Here is a 20,086-nt window from a genome sequence, read left to right as displayed (position 1 = left end):
ATAAAAAAGAAATGATCACTTTGCTCCTGCGGAAAATAACAAAATAGCAGGATTTTATAAGACAAATATGACCTGATTTCATTTTTTGACCAAAATGGCAATAAAACTGAAACCACAGGGACCAGATGCAAAAAGTTTGAGTTTTGAACCAAAGTGGTAAAAGTGACCAAACCACATAAACCAAAATGACAATTTTGTTTTGTTTTTTTTTTTTTTTTTTATGATTCCCAACCCAAAGTTTCATTTAACAACCTTAATTTAGACCCATTTAGTCCAGTACGGCTTCTAAAAGTAAGTGCCATGTGGCTTATCATAAAATTGTATATAGACCTCACCGGTTAACAATGATGGTTTCATGCTTTTGTAAAATAGTTTTGAGTTAAATGTGTGGTTGGTCCATGTGGTTTGTGAAAATTACAGACTTGGTCTCAGTGGTTTACTAATTACATAGTTGGTCCTAATGGTTGTAATTTTTGCACTCGGGTGGTCCTTGTCAATAACCTCTGTTAAGTTTTCTAGTTAAATGTCTGCGAAATAACTATATTGCCCCTGAACAATAAAAAATTAAAAAGAGAAAAATGCCCGGATAGTCCCTGTGGTTTCGTCTTTTTTCACCTATAGTCCCCAACTTTCTAAAACTACCTGAATAGTCCCCAAGTTTTCAACTTTTGTTCCCGGATAGTCCCTGAGTCTAACTTCAGTTTGTTTTCCCTATTAAGTGAGTGTGAAATGACCAATTTACCCTTAATGTAAAAACAAAACAATTAATATGTTAATTCAGGTGAGGCCCACATGGTTGATTATAAACATATCCCTTCTTTCTCTCTCTCGTTCACTATACCCACCAGCACCCACCACTACCCTCCACCGGAGAACCACCACCGCCGCCGCCTACCGCCTCCAATCATTGCCTCTTCAGCCAATCAACCACCACTTAATCATTGCCTCACCACCACACTTCATCTTCAACCTCCACCCACCATCACCCTCCTCCGCCCTCCACCATCACCACCCACTGTGTAAAACGGTAACAGACTCCAAGCAATACCCTTCCCGCCATACAAAGCAAAACCAGTTTCTTACGAAACCACCCAAACGACACCGTTTCATCTCCACTTCTTCTTCACTCTTTTCTTTTCCGTTTTGCTTTCATCATCATCCTTCATCCCCTTTCCCCTGTTACACATCCTTTATAAATCACCACACATTTCCTCAATCTCCAAACATTCTCTCAACAATGGCCAAATCAATCTTCATTTTCCCTCTAATTCTCTTTCTTCTTGCACCGACTGGTTTAACGGAGATTGTTGGTTTCGAAAACCCTAGTTTTCCGTCAACTTTTGCAGAGAAGATGATCAGGGAGTTCAATTTGTTTCCGGAACGATCGGTTAATGTTGTGGAGGATGAATCTGATGTGGTGAGTGAGAAGAAGCTGGTTGAGAAGCGGTTTGTATTTCCGAATTTTGTTGATTCGAGTGGTGCGTCTGTTGAAGAGTTGGGGCATCATGCTGGTTATTATAAGATTGAACACTCGTATGCTGCTCGGTATGATCTGGAAACATTGAATTATGTGGTTTTGTTTTGTTTGTTGATTTATTATGTTTTGTGGTTATGCTTGCTTGAAGTGTTTTGATTTTGGATTAAGAGTTTATCTTTTAGTGATTGGGATCTGATATGTATAGGATGATACAATTGTGAATAGCAGGGAAGTTGTTGGGATTTTTATGAAAAAAACCAGTAGGTTAGAGGTGCACAAATCGGGTTTAAACCCTAGATTGGCGGCGGCGGCAGTGGTGATGGTGGTTCTCCGGTGGATAGTAGTGGTGGGTGTTGGTTCTTCGGTGGAGAGTAGTGGTGGGTGTTGGTGGGTATAGTGAACGAGAGAAAGAGAGAGAAAGAAGGGATATGCTTATAATAAACCATGTGGGCCCCACATAAATTAACATATTAATTGTTTTGTTTTTACATTAAGGGTAAATTGGTCATTTCACACTCACTTAACAGGGAAAACAAACTAAAGTTAGACCCAGGGACTATCCGGGAACAAAAATTGAAAACTTGGGGACTATTCAGGTAGTTTTAGAAAGTTGGGGACTATAGGTGAAAAAAAGCGAAACCACAGGGACTATCCGGGCATTTTTCTCAATTAAAAAACAAAGATAGCCCATCCTCTCTACCTTTCACCACCACTGCCATCCACCTTTCCCCACCACTGCCATCCACCTTTCACTACCAAACGTTGCCAGAAACCCGTACCCTAATCAACCCCAATTCCATTTTCACCAATTCAACTGCATAAAACCAATAAAAAATAGAACTTTCAAATCCAATAATCAAAACCTTTGGTTCCTTCACACAGAAACCAAAAAGCTACACATTCATATAAACTCAATCCAACAAAATTTACACAAATCTGCAACAAATTTCATCTAAATCTCCGTTCAAATCAGTCATACAACACCAATGAATCTGAATCATTCACCAAATCAAACCGACTATCCTCCGTACCGAAACTTGATCCAAACGACGTCGCTCCGGCTCCGGCTACTACCGCCGGTGACAGCTGAACTTCCGCCCCATTGGTTATCAACCATAACCGCCAGCTGTTGCTGTCGTCTGGGGCTCCATATACTGTCGTCGTCGTCTGATGTTGCTGTGCTTATGCCAGCTGGTGTTTTCGATGAGTGATTTTGCACTTTAACTTGTATCTGTTAGTAATTGGTTTTGTTAGAAGGGATATGGTGGTGATTACTGGGTGGGTTTGTCGGCAAAGGATGGAAGGATGAACAGGGCGTGGCAGTTTATAGAGATAGAAAGGAGGTGGGCTATTTTTTTTATTTTTTTAATTGTGTAGGGGCAATCTAGTCATTTTGCAGATATTTAACCGAGAAAATTAACATGGGTTAGTGATAAGGATCACCCGAGTGCAAAATTTACAACCATTGGGACCAACTCTGTAATTAGTAAACCACTAGGACCAAATCTGTAATATTTGCAAACCACAGGGACCAACCACGCTTTTAACTCAATAGTTTTTTAACGACAATTTTGAATCACTGACGGACCATTGAAATATTATCGTGTCATCATCGAAACTATTTGATCATACCCATCTCTACTATCCACTAGGCTATAATGTTTATACATCAATTCAGCAGGAAACCTAATAAATTTGAGAAAAAAACCCATTGTATGAATCAAACTCACGATCTAAAGGTCTCTAAGCCTCGCCCCTCCCTTAAGATGCCACTGTACTATATTGCCATAAACAATAGCTATTGTTTTTTAGTATATGTAATTTATCTTGTGGGCTACTTATAATTATACTGTAGTTGTTGGTGAAAACAATATTGGCTACGAAGTCTAAAATGGTTCATGCTAAATTAACTTTATTCAAAACATAAATTAACTTGTTAAATGGAAATTAACCTTTTTCTAGAAAAAAAATTACATCATCAAGTACATAATTCAAAATCAACCAACGATATTAGTTGAAAATCAGCCTTTAAATTTTCACTAAAATCGACTGATTTGGTTGAATCCGGTTTGTCTAGCTTTTAACCAAAAACAATCAGAAATGAATTCGATTGAACAAATGGTTAACCTAATCGATGAACCTAAGTTGGCTGAGGGCTTCTCAGCCCAAAAAAAAAAAAAAACTTATCTATTTCTTAACGTACATCATTTTTAACGGTTTTTTTTTTCATTAAAATGCCAAAGTAACAAATTACAAACAAGTGGCAGGTAAACAGGGCAACAAGCTCCGCCGCAACCCCCCCTTTTTGAATTGCAAAACCAATCCTAAAGACCGGTTTTTCGTAATTTTTTTTATCCAAAGGGACTAAATAAAAGAATAGAAAAGGATTTAGGGGTCAAATTGTCAAAAGAACGTACATGAGAGTCTAAATGTGAAGTTAGTTCAAGTTCTCAATAAAAATTTGGGGATTTCTTTGTCAATTTTCCCTCCAAATTGAAAAATCTAGGGTTTCTTAAGCGGTATTTTGCAGACGAGAAATTTCAATGGCGTCCTCATCCTCAACTTCGTCTAGCCATGGCTTCGAGATCCCGTGGGTGGAGAAGTTCCGACCGACAAAGGTGAAAGACATTGTCGGAAACGCAGATGCAGTCTCCAGACTCGAAGTAATCGCACGCGATGGTAACATGCCCAATCTGATTCTAGCTGTGAGTACCACAACCCTATCTTTTGTTCGATTTGATGATGATAATTGTAAACTCGTTGATGAGTGATAAGAGTGACAATTCTATCGAGTTTTATAGAATCTTAATTAGGGCTTTTTTCATGTGGAGTTTAAGACGATAACGAATTAAATCTTTATCTTTATGAGTTAGCCTCAGTAGTAATTGAATTTCTATCTTTATGTGAAGTTGTGTTTCGATATTCACTGAAGCAAATTACCAAACACTTGGTGTGCATGGAGATACTCAATGTGATTGCACACTCAATAGAAACAATGCCTTGGAAAGCAAGATTTTAAGCCAATGTTAAAATTCCCTAAGAAATTAACCTCTCATTTCAGCAAGAAACTCACATGTTTTTGTTTTTATAAATTTCTTCTGCAATGGCACTTTGTTTTTCAGAGAATAGTCAGTGTTGTAAGAATCGCTAGGTGCTAGTCGGGAGATGGGGTACCGACTAGCGATTAATGGGGATTAATAGGGATTAATCAGAATTAATCGGATTGAGATTTTTATATGTAATTTTTAGTTACATATATACACACACATATTTATATGTAGTTTTTTAAAGTAGACAAGTTTTAACCTCTCATTGACCTATTTTTTAAGTAATTGGAAGGGATTTATAAGGTTTGGTCGAAATTTGGCCGGCGTCTGGCCAAAATTTGGCCAGAATAGGACCGCCATTGACCGCCTAGCGATTAATCGGTGAACCTCCGATTAATGATTAATCGGTGACTAATCAGGGACTAGTCGGGATTTTTTTGACAACCATGAGAATAGTGTAGATAAAATACATGTGAATTTTTATGCACTACTAGAACTGTCAACAGTAAATACAACATTTGACAGTTACTTCCAGTTTAGGTTAACAAAGTACTTAAGCATAATGGTAAATGAACAAAATGAAAGATCCTAAAACTATGTAATCCGACAAAGGAATTTGTTTTCTATCATTTTGTTATTCTTTTAACTTTAAAGCAATTAACTACAATACATGAAAAAGGAAAGTATGTATGGGTTGTCTTTTTCAATGTGCATTTCTATTCTCAAGTTCGAGATTTGAAGTCTGGTGATTTTACATTATGTGTAAAGTTGTTCGTCTGTATAACTGTATTGAATAATATGCTCAAGGCATTAATGAGAGAGGGGGTGGTTCTTCAATACCCTTTTGAACATACGTCTGTTTTTCTTTCAGGGTCCTCCTGGAACTGGTAAGACTACAAGCATATTAGCTCTCGCACATGAACTACTTGGAGCAAATTACAAGGAGGCTGTTTTAGAGCTAAATGCATCAGATGATAGGTCTGCAGATTTTTAACTGATTTTCATATTAAATTTTCTAATCTGTAGTTCTTTGTTTCAAGCTCATTATTTCTTGTATTTTTCTCTTACCAGAGGCATTGATGTTGTGAGAAACAAAATCAAGATGTTTGCTCAAAAGAAAGTTACATTACCTGCTGGAAGGCACAAAGTAATAATTTTGGATGAAGCTGACAGGTAACAAGCTAATTATTATCGACCCGTATTCAACTATGATATTTGTTTTTGCTCAGCTCTGAATCTAATTCTTTTTTCGGATGTGATTTAGCATGACATCTGGAGCACAACAAGCATTAAGAAGGACAATGGAAATATATTCAAACTCTACTCGCTTTGCTCTTGCATGCAACACATCTTCTAAAATAATCGAACCCATCCAGAGTCGGTGTGCACTTGTACGGTTTTCCAGGCTGTCCGATGATGAAATTCTCGGTCGTCTCAAGGTTGTTGCTGATGCTGAAAAGGTAATTATTTTTCCTACTGCAAAAAAAAAAAATTGTCCAATAGTTTGTTTTATCGATGCGGATAATGTTATTTATTTGCGTTAATAATAAGTTTGTATACATTCTTCATGTCTTTTATAACGTCATAGATGCGTAATGTGTTGATGCTTTTTTATAACTGATGTAGGTGCCTTATGTCCCAGAAGGGCTTGAAGCGATTATTTTTACTGCTGATGGTGATATGCGACAAGCGTTGAATAATTTACAAGCCACTTATGCTGGATTTCGATTTGTCAACCAAGAAAACGTGTTTAAGGTCACAAACTCTTTCCTGCTTTTTGAACTTTACCCAATCATATACTCTAGATGAAGTATACGTCTGATAAATTGCATTTTGTGTCGCATAAATTATGTTATTTGTTTGGGTTTTCAGGTGTGCGACCAGCCTCATCCGTTGCATGTGAAGAATATGGTTCGCAATGTGATTGAGGGAAGATTTGATGAGGCTTGTTCTGGTCTAAAGCAGCTGTATGATCTGGGCTATTCTCCAACTGATATCATCACAACCCTTTTCAGAATCATAAAGAATTATGATATGGCAGAGTACCTGAAACTGGAATTCATGAAGGTAACAAGAATACATATATACATATTATCCAGATCAATTTCATTAACATGAGTAATAATGTGAAAAATGGGTTACTTGTCAGGTTAACATTGCATAATCCTTTTCATTTGTTTTTGCTGTGGTTATATATACAGAGAAAGTGTAAAATACAATTGACCTTAACGTATGAGCGTACGCGATGAGCATGTTATATGTTTCTGAGTTTGTTAAGCCGCACGTTATAGGTGTCTGGGTTTGTGAAGTAGTGTCCGGGTTTGTAAAATATGCATGTTATATAGTGTATGGGGTAGTGAATCCGCATGTTACAGGTTGTCAGGGTTTAGTGAATCCGCATGTTATAGGCTGTCAGGGTTTTAGTGAATCCGCATGTTATAGGCTGTCAGGGTTTAGTAAATCCACAGGCTGTCAGGGTTTATGAATCCGCAGGTTATAGGCTGTCAGGGTTTGTGAAGCCGCATTGCATCTTACGTTAAGGCCAATTGTACAATAACCGGCCTCTGTATATATATATATATATATATATATATCATGACTTCTACTTGTTGAAAGGCCATCTTCGCCTGTTGAACATGCTAAACGTGGACACCGCATGTACAAGAAGTTTTATATTAATAGTAAAGTCAAAAAAGTTATTGGGATATATCCATTGGAGTTAATGGACAGAGACTGAATGATGTGATATGACCCATGACTAGGCCTCGCAAACTGGGCGGGTCAGGCGGGCTCAAGTCACGGGTCACAACAAGTTTGGGTCAATACGGGTTAGGAGCAAAATGAGTTTGGGTCAATACGGGTTTGGAACAAAATGAGTTTGGGTCAAAACGAGTTTGGACCAAAATAAGTCCAGGTCAAAACGGGTTTGGAGCAAAATGAGTTCAAGTCAAAACGGGTTGTTTTCTACTTTTCTTAAAAAACTATCAATCTGGTGGTGGTAGTGGTGGTGACGGGCGGGGTGGCAGTGGAGATGGTGGTGGCCGGGGAGGTTTTGACCCTGGAGGTTGTGGGCCGACGGTGGGTTTGAGTTTTGACTCCTTACTAGTTTGTGATGATCCAAATTGACCCGTTCATTAATTTGAGATGACCCAAATTAATCCATATACAATTGATATTTGCCCAAATTAACCCGTTGAGTAATTTAAGGTGCCCCATATTGACCCGTTCATTAATTTGAGATGACCCAAATAAACCCATATACAATTGATATTTGCCCAAATTAACTCATTCCTTGAAGAATGGGTCAAGATTGTCACCTATACCCATGACCCATCTAATAAGTTTGCGACGGTCTGATCACAATTAAACATTTTCTATGTTTGTTTGGTTGCAGGAAACTGGATTTGCTCATATGAGAATCTGTGATGGAGTTGGTTCGTATCTTCAACTATGTGGTCTGCTTTCTAAGTTCTCACTTGCTTGTTTAACTGCCAAGGCGTGATAGACTTTAGGCTATTGTAGAACAGTACGAAGTGTGTGGCTACATTGACATATGCGAGATATTTTAATTTTCCGTTTTTAGTGAACATGGTTGGCTCAGCTAGATGCCGATTTCACGTGACACCGGTATCTTTATGTGGAGTAATCTAGTGTCCTGATCTTTATTTTGATCTTGGTGGTGTTGATTTTTGAACTAAATATTCAATGGTGTAATGTTTGTTTCCATTCAAGTCAATATGGCATGGCGGTTCATCAAGGGCGCCTTTTTTTAACCGTGAGACTGGAAAACTCACATGACCCCGTCAATTCCTTACTTATTTCTATATATTGATGGATACTATTTTGATGATGATTATGCTATCATTTCAGTAGTTAAAGGACGGTGTCTGCAATTCGTTAAAACTGAAAGTACGTAAAATGCAATCTAGTCTTAATCGTAAACCAAAATGCTTCATGAACTTCTGAGCACACCGGAAAAAATGGTACCGGACCCTTGTCGGATACACGTGATCAAAACCAACACCGAGAACCGGTACCACCTCAACAATCTCATAAACCTCTACTTCAAATCCCACCTTGTAACCGATGTCGTTCGTCTCTTCCACCAAATCCCATCACCCAACGTCGTCTCATGGACCACCCTCATCTCCGCCCACTCCGGCACCCCTGCCGCCCTCACCCACTTCATCTCCATGCTCCGTCACCCCACTCTCCCAAACCAGCGCACGTTAGCCATTCTTTTCAAAACCTGCGCCACCCTCCGTTGTTTCCCCTTTGGTCTCCAGCTTCACGCCCTCTCAATCAAGCTCTCCATCGCCGCGCAACCCTTTTCCGGTTCTGCCCTTATTCACTTTTACTCTAAATCTCAATTTTCGTACAATGCCCGCAAGATGTTCGATGAAATGCCTCGGAGACCCGGTTTGTTTTTTGTCGGTTATTGTCGGGTTTGTGCAGAACTCTAGACCGGTTGATGCTTTGTTGTACTTTTGTGAGATGAGAGCTTGTGGTTTCGGGTCTACGGAGTATAGTGTGTCAGGTGCATTGCGTGCGTCGGCGGAACTAGCTCGTTTGGAACAGTGTAGGATGGTTCATGCGCATTCGTTTGTTAACGGGCTTGACTTGAATGTGGTAGTAGGGACTGGGCTGGTTGATGGGTATGGGAAATATGGGATGGTAGACGAAGCACGTTTGGTGTTTGATGGGATTGTGTCGGTTATGAATGTTGTAGGGTGGAATGCATTGATCTCTAACTATGCACAAGGGGATAATGATTCGGTTTTGGAGCTTTATTCGATGATGGAGTTTCGAGGTCTTGTGCCGGATGAATATAGTTTTTTATCGGTCATGACGGCTTTTTGCAACAAGGGTTTAACCGATGAGACAGAACATTGGTTCAGAAAGATGAAACTAGAGTATAAATTAGAACCGTGGGCTGAGCATTACACGTGTTTGGTGGGTGCGATGGGTCGAGTTGGGAGGTTAGAAGAAGTGAAAAACATCGCTTTGACGATGCCGAATCGTAAAGCCGATGCTGCAATGTGGAGATCTTTGCTATCGGTCAGTGCACATCATGGTAATGTTGAAATTGTCAAAGAAATGAGTCAACGATTACAGAATTGTTCCTGAACTGTTTGGCGGGAAGTTCGTTTGGGTTCGTTTAATAAATGAACGAACATGAACACGTGCCGCGTTCGTTCATTTATGTTCGTGAATGTTCAGTAACATATTCGTTTGTGTTCAACAACTCATTAGTGTTTTTAATTCTTATATATATTATTTAAATACTTCAAAATTCCTAAAAATAAAATATTTAATAACTATCAGTGTATTATATATTTTGTTCATGAACGCTTGTTTGTGTTCGTTTGTTTTCATTTGTGTTCATGAACATTAGTTTGTGTTCAATTGTTCATTAACGTTCGTTACCTAAAATAAACAAACGAACACGTTCATTTCCTTAATGAACGAACACGAACATAAATCTCGTTCTGTGTAAGTGTTCATGAACGCATATATTTCCCTAAGTCTTAACAAACGAACACGAACCAGGTCTTCTTCGTGTTCGTGTTCGTTCGGTTCTTTTGAACCAACTTATTATGATCTGGAACTAGTCTAAAAAACAGTCTACAACAACCTAAATCAGCTTAAAACAAGTATAAATTGTCACAATTGTCATTTTGCTACCTCTGCTTATTATGGTCTGGAACTGTTCTTGTTTGTTTGGCTGCAGTAAACTGGATTTGCACATGTGAGAATCTGCGACGGAGTGGGTTCATATCTTTAACTATGTGGTCGGCTTTAAAAGTTCTCACTTACTTGTCTCACAGCCAAGGCATGACAGGCTCTGGGCTACATGAAGCGTGTTAAACACTTAATCTCCACAATGGCCATGATAAGATAAACTAGACTGCTATGGTTGTAAAACAAGGTTTCCAAGGCCGAGTACTCCCCGAGTAGTCGCTACAAGGTAGGCTGCCGAGGCGACTTTCTTCGACTCTGCCTAATTACTCAGAGTCGGTCAAACGCGGTCAACCTTGGCCAGAATTGGAGCTAGTAGGTCAACTCGGGCCTAGTTTGACTTAAATAATAATAAAACATAATTTCTATGCCTATCATATTAAGGAATGAATATCATTTTCACATATTTTGTTATAAATATTAGTAAATTTATGTTATTTGACATATATTTAATCTCCAAAAAGTAATTTCTTTATAATTTAACATGTCCGAGTACTCCGCGAGTACTCTCCGCCTAGACTGAGTACTCTCAACTCCCTGGTCGACCGACGAGGGAGCGCCTAGCGACTTTTGCAACCATAACATAACTGGTAATTTAACATCATCTCATCTACTTTTGAAATCTCAAATTTCGGGATTTGAAGTTTCGTTGTTTTCAGTTGGTTTGATTGTTTGTTTGTTTTTGTCTATGAAGGAAAACAAAATCTGTATATAGAAAGTGAGTTGAACATTGTACATTTCTCATTTCTCATTTCTTTCTTCTTTCTGTAATTCTCTAAATTTTCTAACATTGAGGCACTTTCCAAGAATGGAGCTTCACATGATCCTGAATAGAGTCATTCAGGAGCCTTATTGTCAGCCGTCAGCTTTTCCGCACACCAATATTCTTGTTAGGAAAGTCTCTAATTTCTTGATGATATTTTTATGATTACTATCAGAATGTGATGTTTGATCTTCATTCTGTTTGTCTTTCACTGATCTCAACATGAAAGCCGTTTGGAAACTGTAAACCCGGTGTTCGTACAATTTCTCCTCCTCTCACCGTTCGCCACCTGTCAATTTTAGCGAAAAATATGTTACATTTTACTGTTTCTCTTCTCAAACACACATGCATTCATATAGAATAAATTTCTTTTTAGGCCATCCGTAGTCATAAAGCCCCTTGTGGGGCGTTATGCGACACGTGTCGTGCCACGTCACACAGGGGGTTTATGGGGCGTTATATCACTAGAGCCCGTAGTCATAAAGCCCCTACCCATCAATACCTAATTATTAATTTTCGTTTTTATTAATTAATTATAAAAACACTAACTAATTTTTGATTGGTCCAAACTCCAAAACTTTGAAAACATCCCCCATACCGGCGCCATGCATATCACGCCACCCCCCTTTTTTTGCCTCATAAAGCCCTTCGTAGTGGTGTTTGGGGCTTTATGTGGGCGCTATGAAGGGGCATACCGCCCCACTACACACTGTCTTACCTGTATTTGGTAACCAAACAATGGAGAAACACTGCCATCTGGACTTTCGTGAAATCCGTCCCGACACAAAACCGCATTCCACCACCGAAACCCATAAAATTCTTCGATGCACCTTTCTGATCCATATTCTGTTTAGAAGGAGCAAGACTCATAAGAATATATCATATAGAGTTCTTGTTGGGCCCGGTCCAATAAACTTTAACACATCCCAGCTCGGCCCATTAGTGAAGTGGGCCGACCTTGGATGAGACGAAGCCCACTGGACTGGGCCCGAGGATTGCATATACATAATACATGTATCTTACCTCCCATCTCCATGGATTGAATTCTAGTGGATCCTTATAATTGACGGGGTTTAAATGAACGGCTGGGGGACATACCATTACGGCCCAACCAGCTGGAATCGTATAATCTGCATAAATCCGACATCCGTATCAAATTATCGACGTACATTAACAAACTTTATCGTTTATAGTAATTGGTTTACCTTTGAACTTGATATCCCTTAGTGCCTTTCTGAACACCCCGGGAACTATGTTAGCCAAACGGACTGTTTCATTTATGATCTGCAACATCGAGTAATTGGTATCAATGAACGTGTAACATCCGTCCCCTTTATACCAACCAATACTGTCCGTTTTACCCACAGGGTGGCTACTTTTTCAATTATGTTAATTAAAATTTGGCAAATTGGAAATAAATAATCCCAACTCACTGTTATTGGTCAATAATAATCCCAACTCATTTAATCATCAATAATAATCCGAACTATTCACTTTTGTTTGTAAAATACTCCCACGTTAAAAAAACACTAACTAGGTTAAAATATTGCTGATGTGGCTTAACATGTGTGGACTGACGTGGTTGGTTAACATCTTACTTGTGTATAAAATGATTATCAGCCTCATTTGCACACACAATCGACTGAATTTGCCCAATTTGTAGAATTAGGGTTTTGAAGGAGAGTGCGATTGTGTTTGCAAATGAGGCTGATAATCATTTTATACACAAGTAAGATGTTAACTAGCCACGTCAGTCCACACATGTTAAACCACATCAGCAATATTTTAACCTAGTTAGTGTTTTTTTAACGTGGGAGTATTTTACAAACAAAAGTGAATAGTTCGGATTATTATTGGTGATTAAATGAGTTGGGATTATTATTAGCCAATAACAGTGAGTTGAGATTATTTATTTCCAATTTGCCTTAAAATTTTAATTATTTAACACACCTGAAACGTGAATGTCATCGACTTGTATTCTTTCCATGTGAGTCCGGACTCTTTATTTTCTCGGTTTCTTAGGATATTTACATGCTCTTCCTGTGTACATTAGCAAGATCATGTCACTGGGCCGAAAATATTACGAAAAAAAATAGTTTTTTACTTACTAGTTTGAACTGAATCTTTTTCACTAACCGTTAATTCTTGCAATGCGCGAGGATTGTCTCGAAGAAGCTTGACAGCTACTGTTATGGCTAAGGAAGTTGTTTCAAAGCTTGCAAACAATAGTACAAACATTAAGTCTAGGGCAATTGCTTCTGTAAGGATTGAATCACCTCGATCTAGCTCTTCGAGTACATAGTCAAAGAAATCGCTTTTGACTTTCCGAGGATTAGCCCGTCTATCTTTTAGCATGTTCTTCAGCATTGCCATCGCCTTCTTTCTTCCCTAGTTAAAGTTAAAGATAATAACGAATTCTTTTAGATCTTACAACATCTTTTTTTTAATTATAGTAAGTCAATTTCAGTTCGTTGAGTTTTATCGGAAACAAGTCCGACAGGCTAAAAGTCAATTTTTAATGCACACAACCCCCTAAATCGTTTTATTAAAAAATAAACAAGCCAGACAGGCTAAAAGTCAATTTTTAACGCACACAACCTCCTAAATCTTTTTATTAAAAAACAAACAAGCCAGACAGGCTAAAAGTCAATTTTTAACGCACACAACCTCCTAAATCGTTTTTTTTTAAACAAACAAGCAAGACAAGCTAAAAGTCAATTTTTACCGCCCACAAGCTCCTAAATAGTTGTATTAAAAAACAAACAAGCCAGACAGGCGAAAAGTCAATTTTTAACGCACACAACCTCCTAAATCGTTTTTTTAAACAAACAAGCAAGACAAGCTAAAAGTCAATTTTTACCGCCCACAACCTCCTAAATAGTTGTATTAAAAAACAAACAAGCCAGACAGGCGAAAAGTCAATTTTTAACGCACACAACCTCCTAAATAGTTTTATTAAAAAAACAAACAAGCCAGACAGGCCAAAAGTAAATTTTTAATGCACACAACCTCCTAAATCGTTTTATTAAAAAAATTGGATTATTATTATTTTCTTTTTTGTTTTTCGAATCAGAATTAAGGTGGTCACCATATGTAAAAAAGAAAGAAATAAGAGTGGACAAAAGTGTTTACAGGTCAACTCAACCCGTTACAAAGATTCAACCCAAATCCATTTAACCCGTAACCCAACCCAACCCACCCGACCCGTCCATTCCCGCCACCTTATTGTTTAACATTTTTTATACCTGTAAACACTTGTGGTAAGCTGTTCCAGGAATGTCTAAAGGGAAGGAGATTAATCCCTGTATAAAAGCTACAAAATTCTCCCTGAGATTCTCCGACGACTTCTCCGGATCATAACTTATCAACTTTTTCGCCGTTAGATCAAATATCATCTGCACAAAAAAAATAATAAAAAAAATTTAAATAAAAAGTTCATTAAAAACTCTAGAATTCTGTGTAAGTTAACATTAATAGTTTAATACTGACTATTTTTTTAATGGAATTTTTATTAATATTATAAAAACAGAGACGATTACAGACTAATGGCAGGTAGACGAGCAACAAGTTGCGCCGCTACCCCCTTCTGAATAGCAAACCCTACCCTGCTAAACACAAAATACTGACTTACATTTGCAGTAGCTTCCTTCAATTCCACTGATTCCAGCCCAGCCCATTTCTCTAGACTTGTTGTTGCAACATGTTCTACTTCATGAAGCATCTTCTTAAGGCTTTCAGGCCCAAACAGATACAACACCATGTTCTTGAGATACTTATACATGTACCCATGCAAAGATCCCACGTTTTGTCTCCCAAATACTTCTGTAAAGCTATCTGGATACCAACTCTGAAACAACTGGCCCTCTTGTTGGAATATCATATAATTAAGATCCGAATCCGTCGAGACGATCACGGGCCGCCCGACCAAACTCGTTCGAAACACCGACCCGTATCTGAAACTCAACAGTTTACGTTAGAACCTAATCATTAGGATATCATCATCATCATACTCAGTAAATCCCACCAATAGCAAAGCTAAGGTAGGGTCTGAGGAGGGTAAGATGTAGACAGCCTTACCCCTACCCCGTAGGAATAGAGAGGCTGCTTCCAGCGAAACCCCCGGCTCGATAGTAGTTTTGCATCAAGCCTTGGACATAAGGCACATTACACTCAGCAACAATCGGGACAGAGGCCGATTAGTGCATGTACCCCTTGTCTTTCGGCTATCAACGCCAGCACATGATGCATGATTAACCAGTGGCGCAGCTTAAGAGGGGCCGGGAGGGGCGCCCGACCCCCTGAACTTTTCGCTCAGTAGTGTTATATATGTAGTTTTCGTACAGAAATTTTTTGGTATATACGTTTTCGACCCCCCGGTTCTATAGAAATTTTTGGGTATGTACGTTTTCGACCCCCGTCTTCATTGTCAAGCTTCGCCACTGTGATTAACCGTCCGACGCTTTTAACGTTATTTTGACGAAATTAGTAAAATAACGTTAAAATTAGTGCAATTTCACTTTTACCCACCGACGGCCCACACATTATATGCGCACACCGTAAGCGGGGTGTCTGATCATTAGGATATAAAAGATGATATATAACTATATAAGTATAAGAGTATAAGAGTAATCACCTTTTCATTCTTTGTTTGACAAAGGGGGGTGTGTCCCAAGTTGAATTAGGGGCAAAGAAGTGCATAGTTTCACCTATCAATGGCCAGCCCATTGATCCAGGAGGAAGGTTTCCTTTACATTTAGGATTTTGCCACCTGTACAACCAATGTGTAATGGCCACCATGATTGTGGCTGCAATGTACAGACTAACATGCCACATATTTAACCAGAATGGAAAAAAGAATTTGAACCAATGAGAAGCAGACACGTGGCGGAAGGAGATGGGAGAGTTAAAGAGGCAGAAGTTGCAAAAGAAAGATGAGAGAGAGAGAGAGTTGAGAGAGAGAAGTAAATGATGGAATGTGTATGAGTATTCATGAGGGGAAGTATTTATATAGACAAGCCAGAAGTTTAAACTATTTATTATTTAAATAGTATTATTATTATTATAATGGTGGTTTGTTTAGTTTTTGGTACAGTTAGTTCTTTAGAAAGCTGTACAAGTGGTTGGTGATACAAAAAAAATGAATATGCTCATCATCTTTTGTCTGCAGACCACCCCATTTCTTTTATCAAGTGTATCTTTATATTATTGCTTAATGCGACTGGCTGGTTCTGTGAGCGTCGTGTGACGTTCTTGGATCCGCAAGGACCAGAACCTGCCATGGTCCCATGGACTCGCTAGGTGAGTGGCATCAACTCCTTAGTGGTGGAGCGTAGAGAATGACACACATTTGAGATAGTCCTGAAAGATATGCGGGAGTGACTCGGCGGTTGGGAGGACCGTGGAATATCCCCCCCCCCACCCCACATGTGTAAGAATGTTTTTACGAGTGTTTATGACGTTAAAACATTTGGCACGTCATATTAATCGTTGCGTTCAATTTCTATGATGTTCCTTTTTTATTGCTTAAAAATTCTACCTTTGAACCCCACAAATTATGATTGAAAATAGTTCCACTTAAAACCATTGATTTGACCGTGAAAAGAACAGTATACCCGCCCAATAAATCGGCTTGGTCACAAAATTTGAGAAATTACACTTTCTTTTAGGCTCAACTGTTGAGTCAGCCGCAACACTAAATGTTGTTAAAAATTCTCTTAACTTTAGTTGCCATGGACTCGTTAAGGAATCGACTTCAGACCTAGTGTCTAATACAAAATATATACGAATGAAAAATATATACCCTGATCTAATTTTTGTTCACACTCTAACCTACTAATTAGGTTACTAGACCCAATAGGATTTGGTCGCTCATTTTTGTACATTTTCATCTTAGCCATTATTTGCTTTGATAAATATAAGCTAAGATGCATTTTTAACCTATTTAAACAAAATCAACTTTTTATTTGATCTGTGTCCCGGGGTAAGGATAGTGTAAAAATGGCCTAAAGTGTGAGAAGTGTATTATAACACTATATATAATACTATATAATACCATATAAACACCGTATAACAATATGTAACACCATATAATACCATATAACACTATGTAACACCATATATCATTATATAACAAATATAATACTATACATCTATCATAGACATGCTATTAGACAACCTATAGTGTTATATTTGTTATATAATGATATATAGTGTTACATAGTGTTATATGGTATTATATGGTGTTACATATTGTTATACGGTGTTTATATGGTGTTATATAGTATTATATATACTGTTATAATACACTTCTCACACTTTGAGCACTTTTTACAGGATCCTCTACCATGTGTCCCGTTAATTAAAACAATTATAGACTTGGTATTGTAGATTAGGGCATGACAAATTAACTTAACTTCCCTAGATTCTAAAGGATAGAGGTAGCAAGAATCTGTTTGACCATTTCAAGTATGAAGCCAATCATCAAAATGATGATAAAAAATTACCAAATTCCAGATTTGTTTCAGCTTTTGTTATTGCTATAAATCTTTCCAATATCTCTAATAGATACTTTGTTCATATTTGGTAGGCATTCAGAATAATGTTCTCAAAATCTTAAATGCATCACCATTGATTTTGTATAGATGGCTCTAGATTCTTTTGTTATATGCTATTTTAAGGTGTTATCACAAGTTTTCAAAAATTACACTTTTTAGACCAACCACCAATGTTTTAAAAACCGGTTTTTAAGTCATACTGGGTTGGGCTCTAAAATGGTTCAACCGGTTGAACCAGGTTGTATCGGGCGGTTGAACCGGGTTACTAGTTAACCCTATAAATTTCATAAAATACAAATTCATCTAAAAAACAATTCAATCTCAACTAGGATTTATGTAACTGATCATAGTTTTATCTAAAAACAACTATTTTTATTGTAAACTATTAAGCATTTTAAGAATATTTTTAATAGTTATAAACAATATTGCATTGTACGATGTGAGTAACAGTTTCAACAACGATGAATATTGGAATAGAAGGCACTAGGTTAATTACCGGAAATATGGAATATTAATATTAGCTTAATATCGTATTTTATTAATATTAAGAAATCAAACCTTAAGATAATGCAAACCGATTCAATGGTTTGAACCGGTAGAACCGGATTTACCGCCGGTACATAAGATATACCGTATTCGGGTTTTACCAGCCTTTATCGTACCAGACTCATATCTGATATCCGGTTTAACAGGTATAACCGGCCGGTTCATACCGGTATTTAAAACATTGCCAACCACGACCACGGGCACACCTATCGAATCAAGAGTTTATTTTAGTTTTAGTTAACTAGCCAATAATATCACTCCACCTAGACAACATTTTATTAGTTTATAATTATAGTATTTACTTAAAACTTAATTTAATTTTGACTCAAATAATGTGCTCGTCAATTTTTTTTACTAAATATACAGTTTTGCTTTTTTTTTCTTTTCTGAAAATTCGATTTAATAAATTTTTGGTCTCGTAAGCGGTTTTGACACGTGTATTTCGGATGATAAGTAATTGTTTATTATATATAGCTAATATTAATTGTTTAAAACTAGTTAACAAAATGCGTTAAAAAACCATTCGTCTTTAACCATTCACTAATCATGATATCCCTCAAGTGAATGGGTACTCATAGTTTTTATGATCCTACCTACGTGGCATCACTTTCACATTTACATTCACTAACCCTAACACGTAACCTTAATTTCAACTATTCACTCGGCCTAACACTTTAGTCATTTTCACTAGCAAAAAACAATTGTGATTATGACTACTGATTTGTAGAAAGCTCCCACTATTTCCACACCTCTAAAATTTTATTTTCACCCCCTACATGTATACGGCCCTATACAGTTATACGGGCCGTATGACTGAATGTTGCACAAAAAACATGTCAGAAAATGTTTTTTTTTTTGTTTTGTTTCCATGTATACGGGTCATAGACACAAACCTCGTACAATTCTATACGACCCGTATAAAATGTTATATGATCTAATATTTTCTCCATCTATATGAGTCGTATAACATTATAGGGCCCAGTATTTGTCATGTCAGATTATTCTATACGGGCTGTATAACGTTATACCTAACGTTATACCTCCGTATAACGTTATACAGCCCGTATATAGGGTGTGAAATTAAGATTTTAGAGTATGACTTTATTAGGAATCTTGTAGAAACATATAGGAAATACTTGGTAATCCAAATATTTAAAAATAAAGATTGCAATAATGAGTTTAAGCAGTAATTATTCTAAACATCCCTTAATTTGGTCAATTTTAACATTGAGCAATGAGCACCACCCAAGCTGTGTTTTTTTGAGCCATGAGTTTTTTGTTAGTTAGGTAGGCACCTGTATGATGGTACGAACAGACACTGTATGGTCACGTGCATGGTGCATGTGTGGGTCTGTGAGATCACAATGAGTATAACCATGTGAAAACTACTTAAATAACAAAATTTATAATATTTAAATATTAATTTCAGGTCTTAATTAACAAGAGCATGGGTATTTGTAATCATTGTCTGCTCCTAATTTTTAATTTTTAAATTTTTAACACGTCTTCATTGTAGTCAAACTCAGCTCTAAACTCCAGAAACTTTGCCTTTTGACTTTTAGATTCATTGTAGTCAAACTCAGCTCTAAACTCTAGAAACTTTGCTTTTGACTTTTACATTTAGAGTTAATTGCCCGGATGGTCCCTGTCGTTTCACGTTTTTTCACGTTTAGTCCTCAGTTTTTGAAAATAGTAGGTATGCTCCCTATGGTTTGTCATTTTGTTACTCGTATAGTCCCCTGACATTTACTCAGGGGACTATCCGAGTAACAAAATGACAAACCATAGGGAGCATACCTGCTATTTCCAAACTAACTGGCATCTACTCATGGGACCATTGGCGAAGCATAGTGGGGGCGGGACGGGGCGGCCGACCCCCGAACTTTTCGCTCAGTAGTGCAGAGTATGTAGTTTTAGTATAGGAATTTTTGGTTATATACGTTTTCGACCCCCCGTTTTA

At 37.6% G+C, this 20,086-nt stretch overlaps 3 protein-coding genes across 3 annotated transcripts; 2 read left to right on the top strand and 1 right to left on the bottom strand.

Moving 5' to 3' along the window:
* Window positions 1-3,897: 3,897 nt before the first annotated feature.
* Window positions 3,898-8,250, top strand: LOC110864373 (replication factor C subunit 2). Its single transcript, XM_022113422.2, has 7 exons — window positions 3,898-4,182; window positions 5,396-5,502; window positions 5,596-5,697; window positions 5,789-5,984; window positions 6,151-6,279; window positions 6,397-6,591; window positions 7,919-8,250. Exons 1-7 carry the CDS (start codon window positions 4,021-4,023, stop codon window positions 8,024-8,026), a joined length of 999 nt encoding a protein of 332 aa, XP_021969114.1. The 5' UTR covers window positions 3,898-4,020; the 3' UTR covers window positions 8,027-8,250.
* An 83-nt stretch (window positions 8,251-8,333) lies between these two features.
* Window positions 8,334-10,568, top strand: LOC110945151 (pentatricopeptide repeat-containing protein At1g74630). Its single transcript, XM_022186765.2, has 2 exons — window positions 8,334-9,598; window positions 10,256-10,568. Exons 1-2 carry the CDS (start codon window positions 8,905-8,907, stop codon window positions 10,390-10,392), a joined length of 831 nt encoding a protein of 276 aa, XP_022042457.1. The 5' UTR covers window positions 8,334-8,904; the 3' UTR covers window positions 10,393-10,568.
* A 384-nt stretch (window positions 10,569-10,952) lies between these two features.
* LOC110864374 (cytochrome P450 87A3) lies at window positions 10,953-15,990 on the bottom strand. Its single transcript, XM_022113423.2, has 9 exons — window positions 15,660-15,990; window positions 14,658-14,979; window positions 14,272-14,421; window positions 13,163-13,414; window positions 12,977-13,066; window positions 12,232-12,310; window positions 12,050-12,156; window positions 11,745-11,872; window positions 10,953-11,315 (listed from the first exon to the last, which is right to left on the bottom strand). Exons 1-9 carry the CDS (start codon window positions 15,857-15,859, stop codon window positions 11,219-11,221), a joined length of 1,425 nt encoding a protein of 474 aa, XP_021969115.1. The 5' UTR covers window positions 15,860-15,990; the 3' UTR covers window positions 10,953-11,218.
* Window positions 15,991-20,086: the final 4,096 nt, after the last annotated feature.

The sequence above is a fragment of the Helianthus annuus genome, chromosome 6, assembly GCF_002127325.2.
Source record: "Helianthus annuus cultivar XRQ/B chromosome 6, HanXRQr2.0-SUNRISE, whole genome shotgun sequence".
Taxonomy (NCBI): Eukaryota; Viridiplantae; Streptophyta; class Magnoliopsida; order Asterales; family Asteraceae; genus Helianthus; species Helianthus annuus.
Note: the sequence above shows the minus strand (reverse complement) of the source record. Positions and strands in the feature narration are given on the sequence as shown.

What these genes read in the sequence shown, in the direction of transcription:
- LOC110864373 (XM_022113422.2), top strand. Translation starts at nt 4,021, where the DNA reads ATGGCGTCCTCATCCTCAACTTCGTCTAGCCATGGCTTCGAGATCCCG. An exon ending in CTAAATGCATCAGATGATAG is followed by an intron (nt 5,503 to 5,595) that starts GTCTGCAGATTT and finishes TTCTCTTACCAG; the next exon opens with AGGCATTGATGTTGTGAGAA. An exon ending in ACCAAGAAAACGTGTTTAAG is followed by an intron (nt 6,280 to 6,396) that starts GTCACAAACTCT and finishes TTGGGTTTTCAG; the next exon opens with GTGTGCGACCAGCCTCATCC.
- LOC110945151 (XM_022186765.2), top strand. Translation starts at nt 8,905, where the DNA reads ATGCCCGCAAGATGTTCGATGAAATGCCTCGGAGACCCGGTTTGTTTT. An exon ending in ATCGGTCAGTGCACATCATG is followed by an intron (nt 9,599 to 10,255) that starts GTAATGTTGAAA and finishes GTTTGGCTGCAG; the next exon opens with TAAACTGGATTTGCACATGT.
- LOC110864374 (XM_022113423.2), bottom strand. Translation starts at nt 15,859, where the DNA reads ATGTGGCATGTTAGTCTGTACATTGCAGCCACAATCATGGTGGCCATT. An exon ending in GCGCATTGCAAGAATTAACG is followed by an intron (nt 13,067 to 13,162) that starts GTTAGTGAAAAA and finishes TAATGTACACAG; the next exon opens with GAAGAGCATGTAAATATCCT. An exon ending in TCAATCCATGGAGATGGGAG is followed by an intron (nt 11,873 to 12,049) that starts GTAAGATACATG and finishes CCTTCTAAACAG; the next exon opens with AATATGGATCAGAAAGGTGC.